General features: G+C 43.0%; 1 protein-coding gene across 2 annotated transcripts in view; it reads left to right on the forward strand.

Moving 5' to 3' along the window:
• Positions 1 to 20,931, forward strand: part of DENND5B (DENN domain containing 5B) — a 120,897-nt gene that overhangs the window by 39,871 nt on the left and 60,095 nt on the right. Inside the window, exons 2-3 of one of the 2 annotated variants that reach the window (XM_068946134.1) lie at positions 10,302 to 10,367; positions 19,484 to 19,593. In XM_068946134.1, coding sequence (XP_068802235.1) covers positions 10,302 to 10,367; positions 19,484 to 19,593 — 176 coding nt within the window. The remainder of the gene's footprint in view (positions 1 to 10,301; positions 10,368 to 19,483; positions 19,594 to 20,931) is intronic. The other variant, XM_068946141.1, reaches the window with a different exon arrangement.

Consider the following 20,931-nt stretch of genomic DNA (forward strand, 5'->3'; position numbering starts at 1 on the left):
AACATTGATGCGGGGCTGAGAATAAGGAGAGGTGAGAGGAGGAGTCAGGAGCTTCTCGCAGTGCCTGGAGCATTGCTGCGGCCGCTCAGCATTTTTGCAGAGCGCCGACACTGCGAGTTGCCAGCTGGGCAGCAGGTGATTACCAGTGACCAATTGTATGGGGCTGAGGTAACGTGTGGTCACTTGGAAGTTGTACACCGCTAGGAAGTAATTCATTGCAGTGTTCCCTTTGTAGCCACTAAGGTTAAAGCTGGAGAGAAACTTGTGTGATTTCCTCCCCTTTTTTTCCTGCTAATTACAGATGTAGACTGTTCTTAGAAGGCACTGTAGGAATTGCTCGTTGGGTGTCTTTGCAGTAGTTTTGTATTGTTGTGTGACTGGAGGACACTTCTACTGTAGTTTGATTACTCAACTAGGACTGCATAGGGTACAGTCTTTCTCCAAAGGGCATGATTTCTAAAATATCAGGTAAGAGGAAGGTTAGGGAAAGAGGAAAAAAATGACCTTCTGTCAGGACAGACCATGTATTGAAATATGTGCTTTTGCTTCTACAGGTTGGCACAAGGTTGTGATTATATGCGTTTTCAAAGCAGAAACTAGAAAGTTGTGGGAAGCACAAGTTGCTTGAGACGATGTTGATTGCATGGATTCTTAGACATGCCCTGACAGTTCAGGGAGATGTAGCAATGTTTTCATTTGCCTAAGAAAGTGCAAATCTCTATCACAGAGGCAGCCTGGATACCTATTGCAGAGTCATGTGAGTCTAAGCATATTATCATCTGGGTAGTGCAAGGCTGAGCAACCACACCTTGAGCCAAGTTGCAGAAGGAGCTATACCTATACAGAGCTCGCATTTGGCTTGTGATTAAGTCGGCTGCTCTAGCTCTATCACTGCGGCAAAACCCGTCATCTTCTTAGGCATGGAGGAAGCAGTGAGACTTACGGGAAGCTGATATGGGATAGTGCCCTGGTAAGATTTCTTTTTTTTTTTTTTGCAAGGGCGTCCTCCACCCTCACTGCAAAGCAGAAAGTGTTGCTAGCCCGGATGAAACCAACCTCAGCTCTAACCTACAGCCTGACCCGGCTCAGTCCACAAGGGAATGGTGGGAACTGAGCGGATGTGGTACCACCTGGATAAACACGCCAAAGTCGGACAGTTCAGATCTCAGCGGCACGTGGCAGCAGGATATTCCCTAATCCTTGGGGAGCGGTTAACCAGCAGCAGCACGAGAACTGGAGCAGTATTAATTTTATAGCTTACTTAAAATAGCCGTTTGCTCAAGCTGTGTATAAATTGATATGCTAATGACAGAAAATATAGATTTGGATAGAAGTTCAGTGTGTATTAAAATAAATCATATTCAGGCTGTCATAGTGGTATGGAAACAGAGTAAGCCTTGCTGAAATCAAAGCCCAGGGTGGAGTCCTATTTTAACAAGCAGACATTTTCAGAGGCAAAAGTGTATTTTTTGGAGCTTGGTTGCTTTTGTTGAAAAATAGGCTGAGCTGGAAATTCAAATGTTCTGTAATTCTGTCATGACCCTTGAATTTGTAGCTGTAAAATCTATGTAAGTGCTCAGATTCCTTTAATCTGGTGTACATACATACTCTTGATTTTTAAGAGGGAATTCTGTTCCCTGTGGGCATTGCCTATTTCTGTGAAGACTTTGAGACTAGCCCCGTTGGACTGCTTCTCTGTGTGTGTGTGTGTGTGTGTGTGTGAAGCCTTTGAAATATTCATTGTGGTCTATGGTAATCTAATATCAGTGAGTGACCTTGCAGTCCTCTTCAAGAAGATATTTTTTTTCAGTGAAATAATAAAACAACAGGCTTTATAATAAGGAAATATCCAGTAATCCTCGTGCTCAGCTATGCTTTACTTAGCTTATTGCTAAGTAGACTCACAGCAGTGTAATTGCTGAGATTTGCATTGTTCATTGTCACAGATAGTTTGGGTCTTTCCTTTTGTATGTGTTGGAGTGTTGGAAGCTTTCCTCTTCCTAAGAGGAGAAAATTCCTACATAAGTATCAAAAAAAAAAAAAAAAGTAAATTTGTTTCCTTCAGGTAAATATTTGACCCAGTATACACAGGCCTGTTAACCTTTGCGTGGAAGAAGTATCCATCAGGGACTTTCTCGGTGTCTTTGTGTGTTACGTAATATATCACCAGAAGCCCCTGTCAAAGCCGGAGAGATATGCAAGCGCTTGCGTCGCTTTAATCCAGCATGAGCGTATCCTGTTTGATTTGAAATGGGTTTTCTAATCCTAGGGGAGCGCTGCAGGAACGCGTGACGCTACCGCGGCGTTATGAGGAATTACGCACCAGCTGGTGTCCAGGTTTTCGGACCGTCTCTGCCGTTGCTTAGGCAGCCTGGTTAGGCGGGAAGAGCCCCAGCTGCAGGGAGCAGCTTTTGAAGCTGTAGCGGAGCGCTCCTGCCGCTGCTCTCTGCCTGGGAGAGCCGGAGCGTGCACGCCTACGCAGTTGTGAACGCATGTGTGTGTACTCTTTCTTAAAGAGAATAATAGCCTTTAGTTGCTAGGCTTATATATTGCAGGGAGTATTAGTGGCTGGACTGTTGAGCCTTGTCTCTCTGCCCCAGAAACAACCCTCCCTAGTCTTGACTGAAGGAATAACGACTTCTTCCCCCTTGCAAAATGGTTATGCTCTTAATTGTTTTTTATAATTGCACGCTCCGATTTAGCTCTCCCACACTGTTATCCTGACAAGTGCCACCTTTGCTTGCAGTCATGTTGCTAGAGCCATACACTCCGGTAACTCTTTTCTGGTGTGCCTTTTCCTGTGCTTATGAGACACCTTCCAGACCTTAGTACGCTCAGAGAGGGTGGATGCTGAATTGTGTTCAACGATGAAGCAGTCTGTGACTAATCCAGCCTTGATCTGCTCAATATGAAATATTTGGCTTTTAACATATGCCGAAACAGTTATTGAACTCTCCAAAACAGCACAGCACGGCCTCTGCCATTACATGAAGTGTTCCACTTAATTCCACAAACTTCCCCTTTATGAGAGTGACATGTTATAAAAAATAACACCTGTTATTTTTGCATGAGATGTTTGTGCTGTGGCCAGAATGGCTCTTGTCTGCTTGCTGTGGTTATAAATGCTTTCTTTTTGAATTAGCCTTTCTGTAGTCGGTGACAACTCGCACTTACTTAAAAGTGAGAGCAACAATTACATACCTACATACTACCTACAATTACATACCTTCTACCTACGATTTTAGTGTTCCTGTCAACCTGGGATCCAGGCACTAAAAGATTAGTGGTAAAGAGGAAACGTTTGCTTAAATGCCAGATAATTTTAGGGCTATTGAGATCTCTGTTCTGTGCTGCTCCCATCTCTACTAGCAGGGCACTAAAACAACAGGCCAAATATACAGATGGGGTGCAAGTGGACTTCTCTCTCTTACGCTCTCCTTTTTGCGCCTTTCTCCAGTTCCTCCTCTAGAGTCCTGCTGACTCTGTGCAAACCTATTTTAGACCAGGAAAAGTTCCCTGCTCCTTTTAGTGACTCTCCCTGGTCCTTTTACCTTTAAGGTCTAAAAACTCCCAGAAATGTGTCCCGGTTGTTACACGGTATCTACTGCTCTGCAGAGGAATTTACAGTGGTGTGGCAGTGGAAATTTGAGGGGAGAAGGTGCAAGATGCTATTTTTCAGAGTTGAGCTTTGGCAGAGGAGAGACTCGTTGAGGACAGAGCCCTTTGCACAGACCTCTGTTTGCCTCTTTGGGTTAGACTTTACCTTCACCTCTGAAGAGATTTTGCTGATGAAAGTGGAAGGCATATCCTGAGGTTTAAAGTCGGGTTGCTGGAAGAGCAGGCCACCCCAAAATATCTTGGAGAGGGAATTTGGTAGGAGCCTTGAAGTAGGATTTTGAGCGGATTTGTGGTTAGTAAAGCACTTACAGAGCTGCCTCTGCTCCCAGGTTTCTGTGAGGATGTGTGGGACAAGGGAAGGAAGGACCTGATGTGCCGGGGCATTTGCGAGCTGATCCTAGAGACGGTTATTTTTCTGTCCCTAGCCTTCTCAATGAAGACCCAGCTTTACAGAGAGGCTTTGGCGCCTGATACTCTCCAGTGCATTAAGAGAAGCCAAAGGATTTGGTTCTGGGCTCCCTTTTGTTAGGGATGTGAACGAAATGTAGAGGCATGGTAGAAATGTTGTTGTGCTCCGAGTTTTCCATCTGGAGTACAGTCTGGATCCAGAAATGAAATTAGCAGTACGGGTCTCTGTCTTTGAATCTGAATCCTGACACTTTGTTGTGGTATGGTGACTGAGCCCTGGTTTAAGCCTTCTGTATTTTCACGAGGCTTGGATTCTGGCCACAAAACAGTCAGCAGTTATAAAGCATAAATCTGATTGTTTATGCTTTGTCGGAAATATATAAAGTTCTGTTGCAATTAAAAGAAAAAAAAGGTATCTAACTAGTCACGGTTTACTTAAGGCATAGAGAATATTTTTCATGTGCCTTAGGTGCGCAATTACTGTGTGCTTACAGCTTTTTAATGGCCCCTTGTACAAATTCATTGGCAGCAGCCTGATCTTCAGGTAGTTTCTTAGCGCGAATGGTTTTGATCAATACACAGAGGTTACTGCAGAGGTGCTGGTGGCAGAAGATTTTAGCTGAAGAGTTACAAAAGTTACAAGAATTGGTCTTCCTTTCAACATAATGATACTTGTTCCTCTTAACATAGTGTTTTAACGTTTTTAATTGACCGAACTCCATTGCTGGTTTTTTTTGAGCGCTAAGAGGAAATGTCTCACACAGCATGTTGTATAAATCTTTTGTTCTTCCAGTAGCAGTTTTGCACACAGCAGAAGCTTTTACGGAGATATGTTCATCTCCAATTACTGTAGTCCAGTTGGGCTCAAGCGTGTGAGAGTATCTTCCGAACCGAAACGGTTTCTGGAGTGGTTTTTGACCTAGCAACATGGCAGCTGCGTGAGCCGCGGTCCTCGCTCCCCTCTCCGCTCGGGGTCACTCGGAGCCTGGCCTGCAGGCGCGTGTGACTTCTCAGGATGTGGAAAGATTTTTGGCTTTCCTTTTTGTGAAAAGATGCAGTCATTGAAAACCGACAGAAGACCGGCTCTTGGAGACTGACGCAAGGACAATCTTTTATTGGCAGTGGCTTGAACGGCAGTTTCTCAATAACCCTTGAACAATGTCAAGTTTGTGCCACACAAGGGAGTGTTTCTATTTCACGCCAACAAAAGAGCTTTCTTGACTGCAAGTTGCAAAGTTCTCTCCCTGCTGGACCCATCAAACACATATATAACAAAGCTTTCGTAATGCTTAGCAGGTGCAGCCTTTGACAGGCAAGTGTTGCCTTGCAGTAAATCCTTTGATAAAGGGTATAAAAAAGCGTAACTCCGTACAGCGAGGAGCTAATTCTGCATCCGCCCTCTCTAAATCCGCCTCTCCTGCCCTGCTGGTGGGATCAGGTGTCTGAAGGACTTGGACGTGGGCAGGCTCTGCAGGGAGCGGGGAGAGGCCATCCCTGCCCCAGGTGTGCGGGCTACAGGTAGATTGGGGGTTTTGCGGTCTGAACCAAAAAGGTTTTTTTTCCAGAAAGAAGGGATAACTTCCCTCTGATCACTGCGGTCTGTATATCTGGAGAGTGCTAATGTATGTAAAAGATAGCATTTTGCAGGCTGGCTTTGAAGTGGACGACTGAAAAAAAATGAAGTCCTTTGGATCTTTTCTTTGGCTGAGCACATCAAGGGATCAGAGACGCAAATTACATCAGAAAACAAGGACTTTCTTTAAAACAGAAGTGTGTATCGGCCAATGTAACAGTACTAAGACCTCAAGCTTGTGTGAGACAGGTACAAAAAAAGCCCCCCAAAAGCAAAACTGAAAACCAGACCTATCTGACTGCTCAAGCTGTGGGATGGGCATCTCTGTGTCCCGTTTATGTCAGCGTTGATTAGTGTTGAAAAAGATCCAGGACAAATTAAGCTTCTTTCTTTTCTTGTACTGATTTGCCAGCCGCGCTTAAATACAGTGACAGAAGGTGTTACCAGTGAAGTTATTCTCACTCTGCTGTTGTAACAACACAGCTTTTGGAAACTGCCCTTAACTTCAAGTAGGAGAACACCTGCAACTTGCCGTCCTGATGAGTAAGGGCGTTCAAATCTCAGCGCGTGATGTGTGGAGTGAAATGGCTTTAAAAAAAAAAATCTATCTTAATAGAGCCCAATTTAAAAGATCTCTGAACATACTGTAACTAAAAAAAACTTGTTGTTCTTGTACTAAAAAAGCCCCAAAGCAAAATTTACTGGAAAATTCCCCTTCTTTTCCAGCATTCTTGCACACAAACCTAACCAGTAATGGTATGGGAATTTTAGGATGACAAGATTTTTTTTTTGTTTTTTTCCCCTGTTCTCATCTCCAAAAATACCAACTGTGATAAAGCAGATCAGAGACAACTCTTGTTACCAGTATCCTGATGGAATAGAGGACAAAATCTATTTTAAGATTTTATATACATATATATATAGACATATATAGATATATAGATATAGAAACTGCTCTGTGTGTGCGTGCGTGTGTGTGTTTCCAAAACCAATCTGAGAATGTCACTGTGTTTTAACACAGAAATCTGTTATGTTTTAACTTGATTGAGTAAATGAGTAGGAAAAGAGCAAACATCAAGGGAGCCCTGTATAAAATGTCCTTTGCGTTGGGTACTTCATTCTGTATTCAGTCCATGGAGGGAGTTAAATTTGTGGAGCCAGGAGGGAAATGGATGTTACGCTGAACATGAAGCCACCTAAACTTCATAGCAAATGTGGTGGCCTCTGAAGCGCCCTTTCTTCCTTAACAGGTCAGCCTGAGCCTGCAGGCAAGTGCCCCTGTTGGCTCCCGAGCCCGGCTCCTCTCTCAGGACATGCTTTGGCCTCTCTTTGCCTACGGAGCTGGCTGGCGCCTAGCGTGGTGCCGCTGATGGTGGTGGCACACGCACCCTGCGGTAGTGACCAGCCCCGCTCAGCAAGCAAGACCTGGCCTCCGTGGGAGACTTCCACATGGGCCTCCAGGTCTTCTCCTTTCCTGCCCCAAACTTGTTTCTGCTGGGGCAGGTTGATTTCTGTGTCCAGAGGGCTAGTGAATGGGCACCTAAAACCCCCCAGGACCCACTTCAGTAGGTCTGCTCAGAGCACGCCCTGTGCCTGCAGGATTAGGACTACTGTCCCAGTCGTCTTGGATTGTGCCTACTTTTAACGCAGCTGGTGGAAGGAAAGATGAAGCTGGGCTTTCCTTAGCAGCCTAACCATTAGCGTATCTCTTGAAACAGACTTGGATCCAGTCCTGTCCTCACCATGAATGGAAGATGCAAACTCATATTTCCTGCTTTGTTGGCAGCAGGCTAATCTGAGATGCCTTCTCCCTGAAGATACGATCTGTTATGTGATAAAGAATGCAAAGCTAATGGAGCCAGATTTAACACAGACATTTAGGATATTGGCTTAGGAGCAGGGGAGGAGTCTCAAGTTTTAGCCTGTCCTCGATTGTCTTTGATCAATGTGTGTATGAGTTAGAAGGGACTTAGGAGGGGTTAAATTTTCAGAGCTTAGGGCACATTTTTCATTCATGTGAGTTCCATCATTAATGTTATTCTGGGAACCGAGAGATGGATTTGAAACCCTTTGGTTTCATATGGTCACATACATTGCTCATTTGCTATGTAAGTTCTCTAGCCAAAAGGTTAACAGGCGGTTTAAAAATAATTAAGCTTAATTTAACTTTAAATTTTTGCTCAGTGTGTTTTCCAGATTGGTGCAAATGCTTATTCGTTCTGTAACCAGTATCCAAAATGAGCACTGGATTTGAGTATAAAAGTGCAATAAGGAGATAAATTTTGCCTGTACTTTATACAAACAGGACAGGCCAAAGATCTTTGGGACCTGCTCTCCGTATAACGCAAAGCGGTGGATCAGGAGTGTGTGCTTGGAAAATCAGCTTGGCAACAGGAAAGTCATGAGTGAATTCTGTATGTCTTCATTTCTAGTGAAAACAAAGGCCTGAGACATCGATAACAACTTTCTTCCCTATATTTACAAGTTTAGCTTCAGTTTTACACCTGTTTCAGTTTTCTGCTAATCAATTCAAGCCTCTGGGTCAGACTCCAAGGTATATGAGTGCTGTGCCTACCTACCCGTTTAGTAACCCCCCCTCCTTCCCTGCCCCCCAAAACAACCCCGGAACCCATATAACTTAAGCCATGACTTTTTTTTTTTTTTTAATATGGGAGTGACCAGATTATGATGCAGTTTTAAACAAAGCAGACTGTGTAATTCATGCTTGTTTTCCCATGTGGCGGGATGTCTTTGTTGATCTGTTGGCGGCTGGGAGCGTGGCTATTTTGGGAAGCTGACAGCGTTGGTACTGTATAATGTTACTCTGCAAGCAGATAGGCGGTATTTTAATCAAGGTCAGAAGGAAGGGATGATGGGCAAACTAAGTTGCTCATGTTAGTTTTTCACCTTTTCTCTTTATTTAGACTTAAGCAGTAACTCTTTTAGATGACTAAATCTCTTTTTAAAAAGGATTGTTGAAATATTAAGCCCTTTCTGAGTGCAATTGTTTTGTGGCAATAACCATTGTGTTTCCCTACAGTGTCTTCGTATAAAGAACACGTTTGTAGCTCTGTACTTACACCTCTGTTGTTAATGAACGTCTGCCATTTGACTTCTTGTGCAGGGATTTCCATAACTTCTGTGGCTGCTTAGCTGTATGATTGGTATCGACAGCCAAAATACTGGAGCAGGTAGCAAAGCCAAAGAGCCTGCCCTGGCACATCTGGCTGTCCCAGCCAGGCTTCGTGCCCCAGCTGTAAATCTCTGCTGTTCGCTGCTTGCTCCTGTTGCGGAGGTGGTGGCTAGGTATAGGGAAGCTCAGTGCCTTAATTCCCTTTGAATGACAATTTTGGAAAGGACGTTTGGGGAGAGCTGTGCTGGCAGCATGTCGGTTGTAAAGGCGCTGTGGTTATTTGGTGGTTAACAAGGGCGGTCACCAGCTTTGGCTAACAGCTTTTAACCAGAAGGGTTTGGAGTCCTGATTGTGGCCGAAACTGAGACATGACTCTGTGTCAAAAATTAGATAAGCTTTTTGTATTCTTCTGGACTGGGAGCTTAAAACAAATGTCCTGGCAATCTGTTCCCACAACAGCTGCAGGCAATTGCTTGTTTTGTTCCCTTTACATTAATATTTATGCAACTTTTAAATTCAAACAACTCAAAACATGGGATGGAATAGCTTGACACCTGGAGTAGAAAACCATCGTCCTGCAGATTTGAATATGAGTTGTTTTCGGATGTCTCCTACAGGAACATGAAAATTATTATGCCAAAGCACAAATTCTAATCTGAAAATCTTTATTGAAAGTATTTGTGTCTCCTGCAGTGGGCTGCACTTCCAGAAAATAGTGCTTAACAGAGTCCTCTGGGCCCTCTAAACCAAGGGTGCCTTGATTATAACAGCTCATAAAGAGGGTAGGAGTGGAAATCTGCTGTAAATTTATATCTAGAAACTGAATGACTAGAGAGGTCTGTGATATTAATATATGCTTCAGGTTTGTAAAAATAAATTTAGCCCAAAGACGATTATGAAAAGCCTTTACGTAGCATAAGACTGGGACCTTTTTTTTTTTTTTTTGTGGTGTGGTGTCTTTGAAACATTTTTGCTTTTCTGCAGGAGCTGGGGTAGCTGTTATGGGAAGTTTATTCATCCGAGTTATAAATATAGAGCTTATCTATTTGAGTCTTTGCCTAAAAACACCCTATTATGAGACAGAAATGATGAATGTAACTATTAGGTACCTTTAAAAAGTCCTGAAAATGCAGTATTGAAAGTGTAGCAACATGTCTAACAGTATTATACTAAAGAAAACCTCCTAGTTTTGATTTGACATCAGTTAAATAATTTTTGCCCAAGTTTCACAGGCTCTGGAATGGCTTAAACATGAACCAAGCTGTCTTTCGTAATAGGGGAACTCTGTGGCAGTAAGCTGTTTGAAGTACTTAGAATTTAATCTTGTTGCTAATTTTGACAGGTATTTCCACAGTGTCTGTCAATGTGTTCAAGGACTTCATACTAATACAGTCACTGAAGTTTTTATTTATGGCATGAATTTACCTATTGCCAGTAGTGGGGGGAAGAGACGTTTCAAAGGGGAGTGTGCTTGTTTCACATTTTTTCCCTTCCCCCAGTACATTTGTGCATCTTTTCATTTTGTTCATACTTGCTTTTTTTTTTTTTTTATCTCTGTTATTTGTGTAGTCTTGTACAAATGGCTAGAAGCAGATCTCCATGGCAAGAGCTCAGATGCTACAAACAAAGCCTCAGGTAAACAGGGGTTAAGGACAAAACAATCACCAGACCCTCTGGATCTCTCTATTTTCCATCTTTCAGTTTCCCTTGGATCAAATTAAGGGTCAGATTTTAAAACTGCACCTTTTCATTCTCTTACCTAATTTGAATCAATATCTGGTAAATTTTATTCTTCTCCCTGAAGCTCTCTTGGCAGATGTGTTTCCCCTCCCCAAAGAAATGCCTCTAGCAGCGTCAAGTGAACTGATGGGTATATGATATGCTAGCTTTGGTGTGTGCTTGGTAAAGGCCAAAAGATATCTTGTATATTAGTATACTAATTTTATTTATTAGTATACTAATACTAATATACTAATTGCGAGGATACTGCAAGGTCCATCTCCACCGGTTCTTGCTAGATACTCCTTCAGACTCAGCTCCTGAAACCTAAAGGCAGCATATTTTAAATTTTAGATCTAAATAACAACATTAGTGAGGTCTACATACACACAAATAAAAAGCTAAACAGCACAGACGTATTGGTGGGGCACACAGCCCACTGTGCATTCCTGCCTAAATCTGACCCATTGAACCTTTTAAACATTGAAATGCAAGAGCTTCACTAGGTGGTTTAAACCTTGCCCACCTCCTCAGGCCTGTCCCCTCCTCTGCTCCCAAATTGCTCTCCTACACCCCACCCCTGCCCCCAAGAAAACCCAGCCAACTATCTTACAGACCAAGGTTTCCTGCTGAATGAACGTCGGTCTTAAAATTTTGGGAAGAAAACTGTTTTGTCTGCCTCGTCCCTGTCCTCCTCTTCATATCACTTCCCTCCTGCACCGTAAGATTATGGGAACACATGGTAGAAAATACTGCCTTTGAATTAATGTCCTTGCGTATTGACTCGTGACCCACTGGTTCCCCGAGGGGAAGAGCAGGAGAGCACAATTTCGGCGCTACTCGAAGTCCTCGGCTCTGGCACCCAGCAGCGAGCAGCTTAGATGCTCTCCAGCTAAGCATTATTTTTCCTGTTCCCGTGTTGTTTTCTCCATTCTCTGTTGTACAGCGCTCGCCTCTCCTGCGGGGTCATGCCGATATCCGGGAAGCTTCACAGAGTTCAGTCGGCAGTGGAACAACATAGCTGGATGTGCTGAATGTTTTTAATTAGAAATAGCTATCAAAGAGGCTGTCACCATGATGTACAGTACTGTGCATATTCACGTTCCAGCAGGTTCCTCTAAAGGAATAAAAGATATTTTTATTTCTGTGGTCACGTGGATTCCTGTCTACGGTCCAGAACTTACAAGAGGCTGCAGATAGTTCATGTTCCCTGCACCAGAGGGTGTGGGGAAAGGATGCCTTTGCCTATTTAGTACCTATTTTCATATGCCTCTGGAGCTGCGATAATTAAAATATACATGCTTAAATCTTAGAACTTCTAAATTTTTTAAATATGATTCCTCACATGGAAGCAGTCATGGCTGACAATCTCACAACTCTAGGAAAATTATCCTTTACCCAAAATAGCAAAGATGCTCGTTTTCTGGTTTTGAGTTGTTTCTCCTTTGAAATGAAATTAGCATAGTTTTGCTTGATCTACCATCCATTATTTCAACATTTGCTTTAAAAGAGGAATTAAATTACTCTTTAAAAATGAGTGCCTTCAAGGGAAGATGCAAGTTGTTTGAAAGTGTCATTAGATAGGATGTAGTATCCAACTGAAATGAAACTTGAATCTGACACATTTTACATAATTAAAAAAAAATACTTCCATGATTTTTTTTCTAAAATATTCTGAAAGTTAAAGGAGTTCATTCAAAATTAAACTTTTAATTTACTTCTGAGTGGCAGCTTACTCTGAGATATGCTGTTTACATGGATGGGTATCATGCATCAAATACGATGTTACTCTCTGTATTCATAGTACTGTTATCTGGCCATTAATATTTTAGAATATGTATTCAATTCACATTTGATACTTGCTTCATTTTTAATGTGCTTTGCTAATTCTATTTTGCAAGTTAGCAAGCAAGCACTTAAAAGTGTGTAGTAGATTCAATCGAAATTCACTGTTTGCCTAAAATACAAGCTAAATAAAATTTGTCACATGTGACTCAGCAGCTTGCAGCCACCAGTGCTGAGGGTTGATAATATAAAGCACATTTCCAGTATGGATGCTTTTCCTCAGGTTTGCCAAGAAGGTTTTGCTTGCTGTGGGGTGCTCTTCTAGCTGCTTGTCAGTGTGGATCTGAGTGTCATGTGCCGAGTCTCTCATCTCATTTCGGGGTCAGTTGTGGCATTTTCTGGTAGTTTGGCTAAATGATGATATTTCACCCTGACATGCAGGTTGCTTTCTGTTATAGCTCTGTATTGTTTCTTATCTAAATTGTGCAACCTCTTTAAAAGCTTGCCATGCCTGGCTTTCCAGAGCAGCGATGTGTGTGAGGTGCAATGCTCTGTCCTTTCACACTAATGACTCATTGATTCACTCCAGTATGGTTTCTTGGCTCTTCTCTTTTGTCCTACGATTGTTTGTTGAGAAAATTGTATTGTGGGGGAGTGGTCTTTCTTTCTTTCTTTCTTTTTTTTTTTTTTAAGACACCGTAGTAAAAAAATGCAAATCCTGCCGAGACTCAGTAAAGGTAAGTTATTTGTGCCACTTACTTTCCTGGATCATAGGAACTCCATGTTATCACTTTACTAGGACATTGTTACTGCTGTCTTCGAAAAAGCCAGATTTCTTAAAGCCAGGTTTGTTTCAAAAACAATGTTTTTTACATATCTCTGACATCTAAATGACTGTACAAGTATTTGCAGTAGCATACAAATTACTGGTCATATCCAAAAGCTGATTGAAATCCTAAGTTTTTTTCATGATTAGCGTGGCTTAAGGGCAAATATGCCTTCTTTTTTTCCAGTTGTTCAAGATTATGCTAGATTTTTTTGTCTATCGGATTGTTGGAGAATGATTATTATGGAAAAGGAGATGAAGACAGTAAAAAATATGTGTGTGTATTCCTAGTGATGTAATTCCTAAGGCTAACTTGGAAACAGAAGTAGAAGGCACAGCTGTATTTGGTGGGGTTAGTAAGTGTGCCACCTACTTCCTATGGCAAAGTCTTCCAGGATTGATCTGCCTGTTTTTATGAGTAGTCCCGATGTGCTGCTCTGGTGCCTGGCAGTGCTGCTCTGGTGTCTGAGGACTGCTTAAACTCAAGATAGCATCAGGCCCCATGCAACATTTACCCTTCCTTTTTCCCTCTTCACCTCCACCGCAAACTAGGACTGTCCAACTTGCAGAAGATTCCCCAGACAGGTAGGTAAAGCTCCACTTCTGTGTGTACTGGGAGCTTATATAGGTCCAGGCTGAGTCCTTTGGTGTGGTGCTCGCTCACAGCGCAGTCGTGTCCCCCGAGGTGCCATTGACCCTGCAGGGGCTCAGCCCTGGCTGAGAGTGTGTCCCAGCTGTGCTCCTTTCATGAAGCTCTTCCACCACAGACACTGATGTAGTGTGGTAAGGGAAGGAAAGGGAGCCTACAGGGCCCCTTGCGAAGGGGATCTGCTCTCTGCCCCAGGATGGCATGTGGATTTGGTGCGAAACTCCCATTGGATGGAATTAGCCAGGTGAAACTCTTTTACCCTGCAGGAGAGTGCTAGGAGGACCTACAACAGGCAGGGTGTTCCTCCCATCCTCGCCTCTCCCCTGCTCACACGAGTCCTGCGCTTACAGCGTTGCCACGGACTCGTGTTCTGCTATGTCAGAAATGTCCCAAGCGTGCCGTCCCCACGTCTCGGGCATGCTGAAGCCAGCACATTAAAGGTGCAACAGGAGCACAGCCAGAGCATGGTGGTGTCTGGCTGCCTTTTGTGGTCCAGGTGCAGCACAGCAGCGGTTGAGCTTGTTCTGCGCCTCAAGGTTGCCTGTGAGAGACCTCATCAAAGGCAGCCAAAGCTTGTGGTTGAGCTCAAAGCTTAGAGAAATTGTTTCCTACTGGATGCTGCAGCCTTGGGCCCTCCTCCTGGAGTTGGCATTGCAGGAGGGCTGCCCAAACCCTGCCAGCTCTGTGCGTGGGGCAGTATGCAGCGGATCTCCCCTGGCCCAGAGGGAGGGTGGCCAGGCTTCCCTTGCCCACAGCGCGCTACCAGTGTGAGCCCCCATCAAGGTGGCAGAAGCCTCTTGCTCCTGCTGGAAACTTGGAGAGGTTTTCCCAGTCCTCCATGCTTCTATATCTGACCTCTCCTCTCCCCGCTCCTCTCCCCAGATCAGTTTGTATCTGAGCAGGGAATGCTCAAGGGAAATGGAAAACATCGTGCACAAGTCTCAAGCAACTGCAAGTAAATAGAGGCACATGTTCATTTCTCTTACCTGTGAACTGCTTTACAGGCCTTGGATACAAGGTGCTTCAGAAATCTTGTGCTCAGGAGCAGGTGCTGGTGCATATCAATAATTAATTACTGCCAGATATACCCTCTCAGACAAGCACCTCTATATTCCATTGCTGCTAGCAGAGCAGCGTTGTTGGGACACAGACAGCTCTGGTAGTGATAAAGAAATGTCATATGCAGCCTTAAACGCTATAGCAGTAGGAAGCTTTTCAGTTACTGCTAGATTAAACAAAAATAAGAAGAAAACAGATCAGTGGTTGTGCTAGATGGACGGAGTGTCACAGCTGTCATTTCCTTTGGCAGTGGCTGGGGAGGCAGCACTAGTGTTGGGATGCCTGTCTGAGCAGCGAGCTGAAAAGGCCATACAAGTAAAGCAGCCTCTTCAGGGCTCTTTGAAATTTGTGTGTTTTTGCTCTTTTCCCCCCCGTCCCACATGCTTTCAAGCCTGTCTTGAAAAATCATGGCTTTCACTCGAAAGTGCTCAGTTAATTCAGCTCTCCGTAAGTCTTCTACCTGTAAAGAGTCGGTTACTCGCCACAGTGGAGGAGATGCAAAGCCTGCTGCCTGGAGGTGTGAAGCACTGATAACTCATGTTATCTTTAACTTAGTGAAGGCCTTGGGAGCAGGTTCCCTCTGCCGTTACTTCTGAAAATGAGGGGTAAAGCCTGCGGACTGAACTGACGTCATATGGTCTGGCCTTTGAATGACATGGGAATGCCAGTCCCCTGGCCCGAAGGAGTGGCTAACTTAGACGGTGGCAAAGTGGCAGACTTAGCTAAATGTATTTTTTCTGCATTTCCCCCCTCTGCCCCCACAAACTACCTTCGCACAAAAAGCCAGACAATTGTCAGTTGAAATTCTGATGGGAGAAACCACAAGCCTGATTTCTGCTAAGGGGAAATTGCAGCAACTCTTTCATTTTTCTTAAGAGTAAGAGGATGACACCATGATCTTTATTGGACAGGATTAGCCAAGTACTGAACAGGGGGGCTGCACTATTTAAGCAAAATACAAATGTATGACAGGAGTGCAATTAAAAGTGGAAGTGAATCACTTGAGGAAAACATAGCTGTGGTAAGGAAGCATTGATATATATAATTCTTTTTCCCCCTGTCCAACCTTGCATACCAGTATAGGTTTTAACTCTGGTTCCTATACTGTGGAAACAGTATCTGTTTTAGAGAATGAGCATGGAAAAGTGATTTTGGAATTGAAAGGTTTATCAGGAAAATGTATCTGATTCTTAATTGCATGACTCCCTTCCACTCAGATAGCTGTAACTACATAAAACTTTGTCTTTTGCTAAAAGTTCTTAGCACGTTGATCTCCTTGGGGCCTACAGATGAGCACAGGCGTTAGAAAGAGTAAAAGACGTGATTAAGTTGTATTGCTACTAGGACTCCCATTTGCAGTTATGCGCTGGCACTAGATGATTAATCAATGTAGTTGTTAACTGTCATCTCTGTGGCCTGTTTATCAAGCAAAAGGTGTTTTTAAAACACCTGTGTAACGTAGGTGGGAAAATTGCCCCCTGAAGAATCTGCAGAGGACCGGTCCTGTGAACGAAAGTGCTATTAGTGTCACTGAACCTCACGATGACATTTTTCAGTCGTGGAAAGGCGAACCCTTACACAGAGCTGGACTGCAGCAGTCGCCTTCTGTTAGCTATGGAGAACTTGAGGAAATACTGTAGATGCTCTTTGAAGTTATAGTAGAAGCACCCAAACAAATTTACCATTGAATATCTGCTTTTCTGCTAATTCACAGTTCTAAGGTAGATATGTGAAGAGGGTTGAAGAGCCAATTAAGAAATAACCTCATGCCTGTTTACTTGATTATGCAAGCACATTAATTACTGTTTGATGCTAAGAATCAAGAATGTGGCCAAGTACATTTAAGTGCCTACCTGGAGAGAACATTTCTGCTGGCTTTGCTTGCTGAGATTTTTATCTTATAGAACTCGGTACCTCAACAAAGAGCTTCTAGACAAAAATAAGAGATTTCTTCTAGTGCTGTGTTCTATAATAGAGCAGTATTCCCTGTTTCTGTGTACTTCAGTCAGCTGAAGTAACAGATCATGAGAAGGATCTTCATCTTGTACTCTAGACTGCCAGGGAAGTTAGTGCCAACTCTTGTTCAAGTTGAAAGATGTGGTAAGCTAATCAGCTAAACCGTGAGATCTTTTAATTTGATCCAGTTTTCTTCATCATTTCTACGATGCACATGCTTTTGCTGGATTTTTGGGTTGCCTTGAGCAGAAGCAGGCTGGATTCCCCTGCCAGAGCTCTTCACATTTTAACATTTGCATTTGTTCCTGCCCCAGGAAATATGCCTGTAGCATTGCATCACCTTGGACATTTTTCCTCTCAAGTACAAAATATCCTTGTAAAGGCTTATTTGCTCCCCTCCGCACCAAGCATCCACCAAAATTAAACAAAACATTCAGAGTGCTAGAAAAAATAATGCAACAAAAGTATTAGATGGGTGCATGTGTATAAATTACATGGTAAAAATGAGCACATGTTTAAATACTGTGTTACGAATGAGCTATTGAATAAAAACACCTCTATCCTTAAAATCCCAAAGAAATCTTTGGAAAGAAAAGGTTTTAAAGCCGTTCTTCGAACATGTTTGGAACTGGGGTAGCGACCCTCTGCCTGGCTCCTGAGGGTGGCCGGCGCAGCAGCTGTCACAGCGCGGGAAGTGCAGCACCGTCAGAGCTGACTCGCAGATCTCGAGGAACTTCCCACCACCGACGCATGGCCTCGCAGAAGGGAGCGATGGCGTAAGCCTCTGCTTCCTCTTCCCGGCCAGGCGGGTGGCTGGCGTTGGCGGTGAGGTCGGTGCAAGAAGTTCCCGACCTTTGCCTCTTGTTCCTCCAGCTGTTCCTCTTGTGCTGGCATCGCTTTTGTGGCATTGGCCCTATAAGCAGGGTCAGAGGAGACGCCTGCCTTTTTTAAAGGCAGGGAAGTGAATCCACCTCTGACAGTGCTGATCCTGCTCTCTAAACTGAAGGCATTTTAAAGAGTTTCTATGCATTTATTATTCTAGTACATAGCTTTTTTCCCCCCCTCAATCTGGAGGAAAAAAAAAAGAAAAAAAACGTATAGTGAGGAACTTTAAAGCAATATCACAAACAGCAAACAGTTTGTGAGGCTTTGCCAGGAAATGTGCATTGCAACTGTGTTTTTCTTTACTATCTGGCGTTCCACTCAGTAGGCTGCAGATTTCAGCTCTACAAGGCAAGGACTGAGAAGCATTGCTTTAAGAAGCAGTTTGTGCAGTAACTTCCTTCAATTAATGCTGATGCATAGCTTTCCTGTATTAAAAAATGTGTATTAGCTCACCGTGAACCAAATGATTGTGTAGACTGTGCTTCTCACGGAGCAAAGGGCATGTGTCAAATGTGCCAAATGGCCTCAGAAAGCTTTGGGTAACTCCTGAACTGATTTGCAACACCACTTAGGACGCTATTAGCTGTGCTAACGTTGGGTTGTGACATGTAACTTGGCAAGCACAGATTACATTTCCATAGTCCACTTTGTCTTCAGAGAAGGGCAGAGTGACGTTAGTAAACTCATAGTTTTTATCTTTCTTGCAGGAACGGTGGGTTGCCTTTAGAGCTTGCGAAATAGTTGAATTTTTTTTTCCGGCCAAAATAACCTACCATTTAAAAAGAGTAAAATCTTGGTTCTATTTTTAATTATAAAGAGAAATCAAAATATTTATATTTTAAAGAAAAGAGATCAAATTCTATTTCATAGTTTTTTTTTTTTTTTCCTTTAAGTATCTCAGTAACACATGGAAGTCTCAAAACAAGCCTTTGAGTGCCAAGTAAGTTTTGGTGAAAACATTGGTGAAAACAGCTTGAACTTAAGGCTTTCGTCCTGTTCTTGTCTCCTAGGTGAGAAAGGAACAGAATGGGAGATGATAGTTCAAGACCCACTTGTGGCCTTCAAAGAAAGAAGCCCGAAATTAGTAATTTAATATCTTGATCAAGAATCAATGCTTGGAAATGCAATGGAAAAAAAAGTAGTTGTATGGTAGTGTAATTAATAGATTTTAAGAACTTCTTATTTTGATTACTATGTTGCGTACTGTAGACTTTCCAGCAGTGGAAACTCTTTTAACAGTATCACCTTGAAATACACTATTTGTATCCTGATAACTAGATGCGTTTCCGCTGGAAGTCTTATTTTAGTCTTTCTCTTTGCACTTTCTGGAATCTCTGTGTGTGGCAAAAGTTTGTCCTTGAAATTTGACACAGAAGAAATACATGTTTAATCTTCATGCAGGACCTGCAATATAAGAAGCATTTATAGTGAAGCCTTGAAGAATTTGGAAGAGCTGAGAGGTGTTTAAACCTTTTATGACCATCAGATAGTTTCTTAGGCACTTTAGGGAAAATGCTCTTTCAGTGTTTAAGGAAAGCTATCTCTAGTATTCAAACTGTAGGGGAAAACGGAGATTCAGATGACTCTAGGGTCTTTTCCCTTAAACTCAAGCATTAATTTTTCTCTTACCAAAAAATTGCCATGCGGTAAATACTAAGTTGGAAGCTATGTTGCAACTGTGGCAAGATTTTTGTGGGAAGGAAGGGAAGACTTGACTGAGTGTGAATCTTTGATGTTTCTCTTTTGAAAGTTGGGAGTAAAAAAGCGCTTCAGATCTCATATAGCCGCTCGCTAGTGAAACAAAACTGCGCAGGCCAGCTCCTGCTGAGGTACTGCTGTTGCGACAAGTCATCATTTCTTCGTTTGTTGCAGGAGAGAACTTTGACCAGAGTCCCTTAAGAAGAACTTTCAAGTCCAAAGTTTTGGCTCACTACCCGCAGAACATAGAGTGGAACCCCTTCGATCAGGATGCCGTCAACATGGTAGGTGGAGAAATCCTGCAACCGAACTGTTCCCCAGCAGCTTCCGCTCTGAAATGGTTCCTGGGTTGTTTACAGCAGCACCTGCCTCCGTGCTCGGTGGTTTAATTCTGCTGGGCCTGAAGGCACCCGCTAAGCATCCCAGCTGATACGTCAACGGAGGAAGAGGGATCGTAAATATACGGAAATACTTACAGGCAAAACAAAGGCTAAATACTGTACTTCTCTCATTAACTCTAATTAAATCTAGTGTGTGATGAAATGAGTCTCAGTGACTGGGTGAGAAGGAAGAGTAGTCACCCGGGATACATGTCAGCAGGTTTAAAGGAGATATACTAAGGAATTTTTAAGATACTAATATCCATGAGTAATTTCTGAGGACCAAAGTTTTTGATACTGCATATAAAGAGGGAGAGAGGGTTCTTTGCTCAAAAGCTGGAACGTGCCTAAACTGTAGCTTTTATGAGGTGCTTGTTTTTAATGGCATCTCTGCACCAATGCAAGCCTTTTCTGTACTCTTTCCTGTCAGCGCAGTTTGAGATTAGTTAGTTTGTGTGGCTGAAGTCCCATGGATAGGGCAACAGAGGACAGAATTTCTGGAGTTTTGTGTGTGTGCAGGGAGAATTAAAAGACCAAGGATCTAGTGGAAATTTTCCCAAAGAGCTGGTATTCAAGGATGTTTCCAAAAATCACCAAAGTCCTTGTTAAGAACATAATGCTGACAAGAGCAACCAATTGCTGTCATGCGAGATAAGCTTCCCAGTACAGAAAATGCTCTTTGTTTTATAATTATGGCATCTTGCATCAGTTATTACGTTTTAGAAGTAAGCAGATGTAATAATAATGTTATAAAGCAGTATCACCAATGCCAGCTGTTTTCGAAACTGGGCATTGGATCTAACTCATAACTGGACAATTGGGAAACCCCTTCTCCCCAGTCTAGTTTAGACTTGTGTCACATCTGAGGAGAGCAGGATTACATATTAGCTGTATCAGAATAGAACTAGCCTGAAATATTAATTCCAGATAATCCCCTGGCCCTCACCCTTTTGGAGAGATGATGAGCTAAGGAGTGGCTACTTTGGACCAGCCTGCCTCAGGCTACCACAATAAAATGGCTATTGTAAATACAGTCTGAATTATACTTAGGTCATGTTTTCAGACTGTTCTCTGCAATAACGAAGGTCTGGAAATTTCCAAATGAGATCTCAATTTTCACTTTTTTTGTGTGTGCGTCAAATTATGCCAAAAATTTAGCGTGAAAGCACAAACTAGTAGTAGCGATGACGCTGAGAGCTGATACCATGGTATTGCAGTCATGCCTAGAAAGGCAGAGATGCC

Source organism: Struthio camelus, chromosome 1 (genome assembly GCF_040807025.1).
Source record: "Struthio camelus isolate bStrCam1 chromosome 1, bStrCam1.hap1, whole genome shotgun sequence".
Taxonomy (NCBI): domain Eukaryota; kingdom Metazoa; phylum Chordata; class Aves; order Struthioniformes; family Struthionidae; genus Struthio; species Struthio camelus.